General features: G+C 40.4%; 1 protein-coding gene and 1 long non-coding RNA gene across 3 annotated transcripts in view; one reads left to right on the top strand and one right to left on the bottom strand.

The window, feature by feature from the left end:
- The window catches only part of RAB6A (RAB6A, member RAS oncogene family), a 66,174-nt gene extending 65,554 nt beyond the window's left edge, over positions 1-620 (bottom strand). Inside the window, exon 1 of one of the 2 annotated variants that reach the window (XM_090265295.1) lies at positions 40-620. In XM_090265295.1, the coding sequence (XP_090121421.1) occupies positions 40-109 (70 nt within the window). In that variant the 5' untranslated portion in view covers positions 110-620. The remainder of the gene's footprint in view (positions 1-39) is intronic. The other variant, XM_090265286.1, reaches the window with a different exon arrangement.
- Positions 619-4,993, top strand: LOC150018465 (uncharacterized). Its single transcript, XR_016508692.1, has 3 exons — positions 619-995; positions 3,339-3,421; positions 4,703-4,993. It is a non-coding gene; the product is annotated as an uncharacterized LOC150018465 (long non-coding RNA).
- The last annotated feature ends 2,159 nt before the right edge of the window (positions 4,994-7,152 follow it).

A 7,152-nucleotide genomic window follows, 5' to 3' on the forward strand; every position in this document is an offset into this window, starting at 1 on the left:
TGCGGCCGGCTGCCAGGAGTGGGGGAACCGCTCACTCACCGCTCTGCTCCCCCAGGAACACCAGCTTGAATTTCCTCAGCGGATTCCCGAAGTCTCCGCCCGCGGACATGATGGAGCCGGAGGAGCTACCGCCGCCTCAGCCCCGAGACCTTCCGGACGGACGCTGCTCCAACCGGCTGATGAAAAGGGCTGGAGGAAGGGCGGGCGCCGAGTTTTCTCGGCCCCTGCAGGGCCCGGCGGTGGAGCAAAGCTGAGCGGCAGGACTCCTCTCCACAGACAAGCAACTGTCGCCGCCGCCTCCCCGCGGAGTCGCCTAGCACAGAGCGAGGCCCACAGCTGGGTAGGGAAGGAGGGCGGTGTCGGAAGAAGCCAAGCGATGTGCTCTCGACTCCCAAGGCTAGCGCCGTTTCGTTTTCAGCACCCAGCACGGATACTGGGTCGAGAGGCTCAGGGTGGTGGAGCCGGAGCCGCAGACGTCTGGGACCTTTGACACGCAGCGTCTCAGCTCCCACAGCAGCCGCCGCCGCAGCCCAATCTGCTGAATGCGCGTGCCTCTGGCGCGGCGCAGGGCGAGCCCGGGCGCGAGCCTGCCGCCCAGCCGGCCATTCGCGTGCGTGCGTGCGTGCGTGCGCGTGCGCGCCACAGCCAGCGCCTTCCGCTTTAGCCTGCTTTCCCGGCTCTCTCGCGCAGCTGAGATCAGGGCATGTTTGCTTTCGACTCCTGTCAGTGGAAGCTAGGGGGAGGTGGGGCTTAGCCCGGGGGAAGTGAGTTAGGAGTGGAATATGAAGTCGAATACGTCACTTATGTGAAAAGCCAATCGGCAGAGACCAAAGGCGGGCCAGGACAGGAGTGAGTTGGCGGTGGGAGCGAGGTGCTCGCTGGAAATCGTCGTACGGTGGCTGCCATTCAAAGTGTGGCGTGTCCCAGACTGAGGGAGGGGAAGGAAGGTGGAGCGGAGGCGGGGCGAGAATGGAGGTGGAATTGAACCCAGCAAGGTACGCGTGTGGTAAGGGAGTTAAGATGTGTACGAGGTTCCTTTATCTGTATCTCTCTGCCCTTCACCCTTGCACCTACCTACCTTCTCCATGTTCTTTCCTATCATAAATCATTACACCATATTTCACTAGGTGCACTCTCGGCTGTTGCTTCCAGGAGTTTATAACTATCAAAAGCAGGGGCCTCCCCATTTTTGCAGATGAGAAAACTAAAGCGCAGAGAAAGGAAATGGCTTAAACGTCCACAAAGATAAAGTAGAACCCAGGTTACCTAGGTTTTGTCTGCCCCACCCCAAAGAAACTTTGCAACCTCCTTACGGATAGGCCCATCACTTCCCTGGCTTGACCTGACTTGGTTTTACGTTATTAGTCTTTGTCCCTCAGATGCTGACAACTCCAGGTGGCTCCCACCTACTGTGCCAGCGCTAAAACACAGCCCTCATTGCACAGATGGTGAAAATGAGGCCCACACAGGGGGAAAAAAAGCTTTGCCTAAAGGTCACAATAAATTAGAGGTAGAGCCTGACTGAGCTCAAATGTGGAGAAGATGTCTTAAAGATCATCCGTTCCTCCTAAAGCAAAACGTCTAAATTGGCTATTGTTGGACCGCCCTTAAATTAGACATCTGAAGCATGTGCATTTTTCTTTGGGAGGATCCACAGTTTTCAGCAGATTTTCAACCCAGTTCATGACCCAAAATATGTAGGTTAATGTCAGCCAAGAGGAGCCAACTAAGTGAAATGTGGATATAACATGACAACTGAACATAAGTTTTAAGCTGAATGGGACCCTGAAACAGAAAAAAAAAATTAGGCAAAAACTTAGGAAATCTGAATAAAGAGAGATATTAGTCAATAACAATGTATCAATATTGGTTCATTAACATATACTAATGTAAGATATTAATAATAGAGGAAACTGGTGGGGAGAGGTATATGGGAACTTTCAGTACTGTCTGCTCAACTTTTCCTGTAAATCTGAAACTTTTAAAAAACAAACCCTATTAATAAAATGAATAAATAAATGGTTAAGAATCACCAAATTAGAGAATTTTGCATCCACACCTCACCATACTTCAGTCACACCTCACCATACTATGGAACAGCATCCAAAAAAGTAATCTCTGCCCTGAAGAGGAAACTTCAAAATTGGTATCAAAAATACTTTCCAAGTGGATAAAAAATAAGTCCTTATTTTTGTGTATTGTGTCTCACCATATCCAAAATACATTTATATACATCTTTTCATTACTTGGAGATATTTACTTAGCTATAGAAATGGCAGGCTCAAACAAGTGTCTTCTCAAAGTAGGGATAAATTGCTGAACTAGAATAAATTAAAAGGAGGAATAGCGGTTCATAAAATACAATCTATTCTGGCCTATCGAAACCACAGTTATATCCCCAAACCATCTTTTCTCAGCTAAGTGGCAGAAGGAATTTGGAATGCATTAAAATAAAATGGTTAGAATCTGAGTTTGCTATAAAAGTTTTATTTATTTTATTTTTAATTTATTGTTTTGAGAGTGAGAGAGAGAAAGACATCGATTTGTTGTTCCACTTATTGATACATTCATTAGTTGATTCTTGCATGTGCCCTGACTAGGGATCTAACGCACAGCCTTGGCATATCAGAGGATACTCAGAGACACTGAGCCAGGGAAAATGAACATTGGGTTGGTATTTTTAATATTTTTTTTTAAGTCAGGTTTCAGAAAGCTTTCCTAACCAATAACCCAGAACCCTACCTGGCGCACACAAAGAGCATCAAATACCAAGAGACTATTTAAAAATAAAAGTTATTGCAAACAAGAGTAGCTATTTTTTTCTTTCTGATGGATGCCAAGTTTTCATTGTTTCCTGAAATAACTTTTTAAAAAGATTTTATTTATTTATTTTTAGAGAGAGGGGAAGGATGGGAAGGGGGAGGGAGAAAGAGATGGAGAGAAACATTGATTGGTTACCTCTCATGGCCTCAACTGGGGACCTGGCTTGCAACCCAGGTATGTGCCCTGACCAGAAATCAAACCGGCGACCTTTCAATGCACTGAGCCACATCAACCAGAGCTGAAATGACTTTTGAAATAACATATGAGGACTGAAACTATAATTACATTGTACTTCCTTCAGAACTTTATGAATGAATTCCTCCCTGCTGCTTTGGTCTCTGTAGTCACCTAGACAAGAGATGCTGTTACTATTATTTTGAAGAGAAGTGTGGTATAATCTACTTTATCTCAGATGTTTTAATGTTTTAAGGTAGCATTTTGCATTGACGCATAAATCTCATTTTCTTCTGAAGCTGCACTCCCATGAATGTCTTTTCTTTTCCCTTCCCTTCCAGCCCCCAGTTCCTACTTATCTTTCAGATATCATCTTTAAAAAGTCAAGACGACTTCTCTCTCTTCTCTCATCCCAAGCAATAGTGTAAGTACCCCTACATGTCCTCTCATTGTACACTATTCTTCCCCATCACTTAATTATTATCAGTTGTCAGTCTTCCCCACCTGACTGTAGGCTCCATGAGGTCAGAGCTCAGGTCCTGTATCCCCAACACTTTAGAATGCTTGCTACATAGTAAGTGTGCAACAGATATTTGCTAAATAAGTGAAATAAATAAGAGGGACTATTTTTTAGTTTTCTTTAAAGGTTTGAATGAAATTCAGGCATGTGGAGGTAGAAGGGCAAGAACATTTTGGAGAAAGAGAACATCACAAAATCAATGAGAGAGAACAGTGTTTTGTTGTTGAACTTACTGAGATGACATTGGTTAATAAAATTATATAGGTTTCAGGTGTGCAATTCTATTGGGTTGGCCAAAAAGTTCATTGGTTTTTCCCCATAAGATGGCTCTGGTAGTGGTTAGGTGTCTTTAACTTTATCAGAAACAATTTTGTTAGACTGCATTATGACAGCTGTCATATCAGCGTGCATTTAAAAACATTTATCAAAATTGGTGAATTTTTGTGTAGCCATTATAATATTGAAGATGGAAGAAAATATGCAACATTTTTGGCATATTATGCTTTATTATTTCAAGAAAGGTAAAACACAATTGAAATGCAAAAAAAGGATTTGTGCAGTTTATGGAGAAGGTGCTGTGACGGATCGAACGTGTCAGAAGTGGTTTGTGAAGTTTCATGCTGGAGATTTCCTGCTGGATGATGCTCCATGGCTGGGTAGGCAAGTTGAAGTTGATAGCAATCAAATCTAGACATTACTTGAAAACAATCAATGTTCTATCATGTGGGAGATAGCCAACGTACTCAAAATATTCAAATCAATAAAGTTATTAATGAAAATGAAAATGTGTCTTTTATATTAGAAAAAAACTAAATGGACTTTTTGGTCAACCCAATATAATACATCATCTGTATACTGTATTGTGTGTTTACCACCACAGGTGAGAGAGGACAGCTTTTGGAAGCTCCAAATCAAAAGTACCCAGAGCATATTTCTTTCATCAGTTTAAAATAGATTGTTAATTTGAAGCTCATGAGTGTGTCCAGGAAGCTAGTACCCAGAAATTATAATATTACAGCTTTTCTTTCTGCCCCAAGAGACACAAAGCTTCTTGAGGAGGACTGAGATTTTATTGTATTCCTTGTGGCAGACACATTTGGTTGACTCTCCAACGACAGCAAGAACACACACACACTTCCACAATATGTAATGGAAATGACAGATACTTTTCCATGTTTTCTTTAGCTAAGCTATAGGCACCTAACTTGATCTGAGCCATTGGCAGATGAAGGAAATATTCCAGAGACTTTTAAGATAAATTTTCTTCCCTGATGAAAAAAGATAAATGAGGAAAAGCTGCCATTTTTCTACCATTGGATATGTCTAGAGTTAAGACATCTTGTGAGCAATATATAATCCTGAAAGAAAAAGCCAACCCATTGATGATGGCTAAACAGAAAGCTAAAAGGCATTGGTGAGCCACTGTACCATCCCATGAGCTGACCTTCCTCTGGACTTCTTTTTAATAAAATAATAAATGCCTTTGTAATTAATAATGTCTTCGGAATATGTCTTTGTCATTGTTACTTGCAGCGGAAAGCATCTAACATTCTCATCTTTCGATCCTTTTAAACACCTCGCACAGTTCCTTGCACATTAGGCACTCAATACTATGTGTGTGTGTAATATAGTAAAGTTATCAAACTGGAATTGCCTTTTTCTGTTTACTACACCTTAAAAAGGATTTATTATTCTTGGAGAGGAAGAAATCAATAGAATGAAAAAGACTATCCAGATTAAAAAAAGGACTGAAATCATCTCACTCATATAGGAAACAAATAATCGCTTTGACAAGAACTCAAATTCCATCGAATGTGAAGCCCTTCTAACCCATTATGCAGGTTATTATAATAATTGATACTAAAAATAGTAGTGGATAAATATACAAAGCATAAAAATGACAAATGCTCAATAATTCAAGGTGACCAATTAAAAGAGCACTACTGACACAGTATGTTTAAGCAACTATCATTTTTTAAAGATTGTAAGGGAAAAAGAGGCAGATGGCCTTGTGGCAAAACCCATCTTCCAAATACCTTGACCTACTAGGATGTGGCATGGGAGAAGTATAAAGTTTATTCAGTTGAGGAGGAGAAGGAAAGGTCCTTCCTGTCATTATAGCCAATTTATAAGCTAAGTCAGAAGATATTTTTGCCAAAGATTGATCTCCAGAATCTATTTTTTGAAATTCCATTTTGTTCTGTTCATGTGAATCATGCTCCTTGTTATGAATAATGTGATTTCTCAGAGCCTCAGATGTGGGGTGTTACTTCCAAGCTTTTAAATTGCAGTGGGGGAGGAAGTTGCTTCTTTTTATACTAGTCCAAAATGTGTAATACCTGACACATTGCTGGAGCTCTCCTTTCCTCATACTCTATCCCCCACAAAAAATAGTCTCCCCTTAGACGCACAGAAGAGTGAATCACTCCACTTGCTACTAAGAGATATCATTCCCTGAGTAGAAGAGAACAATTGCTTTTACTGTTGTGTATGTAAAGAACAGAGCATCCTAGGAAAAGCAAGACCAAGACTGTTTGTCCCGAAATGCCAAGAGACTGAACAGCCAAATTGTCATTTGTCTGAGGTGCCAAAGAAACCATCTTTTTGTGAGTATTTTCAGATTTTTGTATAGCATAAATTATGAGGACTTTACTTTATATAAAAGTCAAAAGATATCAAAATTATTTCAGTAGCTTATTATCCAGTGAGATAATAAACCACAATGTTAATCAGAAAAATTCATCAAACTTCAAGTTTTAGGATGGTAGATTAAAGATGCTTCTGCTTCCTTCCTTTTGTGAAATTATTCCAAAAAAAAAAAGTGTAAAAAATAAAAATGGAAACTCTATCTTTGACATCCGTAACCCAGAACCATAATATTTTAAGTTGGGAGACAAAGATAAAGCAGTGGTAACTGACTAAATGAAGCATAGAAAATGCTTACTGAAGGGCAAAATAAAAAGAAACAAGCAAATCAAGCAAGCAGAACCCCAGAAAGGCTCAGGAATGTGAAGCACCAGGTACCACGAAAGGCAGAGGTAAAGAAAGGGGTCAAAAACAAGGGAATTGTGTCAAAGACTACATAGTTATAAAATCTTTCTCTATGGAGGAATTGAATGCAAGAGGCTCTGAACTCAGATCAAATAACCAAGTATAGTAGAGTACCAGGGTGAGATGCTGTCAGAAGATAGGGGGATTAATAATTTGGAAAGAAATAGAGGAGTTGAATGACATACAGTAACTAGCCCTAACAGACATCTGTAGAATGTTCCATTCAATCATAGCAAAGTGTGTATAATAACTCAAGTACACATGGAATATTCTCCAGGATAGACCATATCTTAGGCCATAAAACAAGGAACAGTGCATTTAAAAGGACTTAAATCATACAAACTATGTACTTAAATCACAATGGAATGAAATCAGAAATCGATAACAGAAAAATATTTGGGAAATCCACACATATGTGGAAATTAAACAACATACTTTTAGTTTTTAATTTTTTGTGTCTGGAAATATTTTTATTTAATCTTTATTGTATTTTTCCATTATTATTTAGTCCCCTTATACCTTTCTCCCCCCAGCAATCACCACACTGCTGTCCATGAGTCCTTTATCCTTTTTGCTCAATCCCT

This window comes from Furipterus horrens, unplaced genomic scaffold, assembly GCF_987537825.1.
Source record: "Furipterus horrens unplaced genomic scaffold, mFurHor1.1.pri manual_scaffold_2, whole genome shotgun sequence".
NCBI classification, from domain to species: Eukaryota; Metazoa; Chordata; class Mammalia; order Chiroptera; family Furipteridae; genus Furipterus; species Furipterus horrens.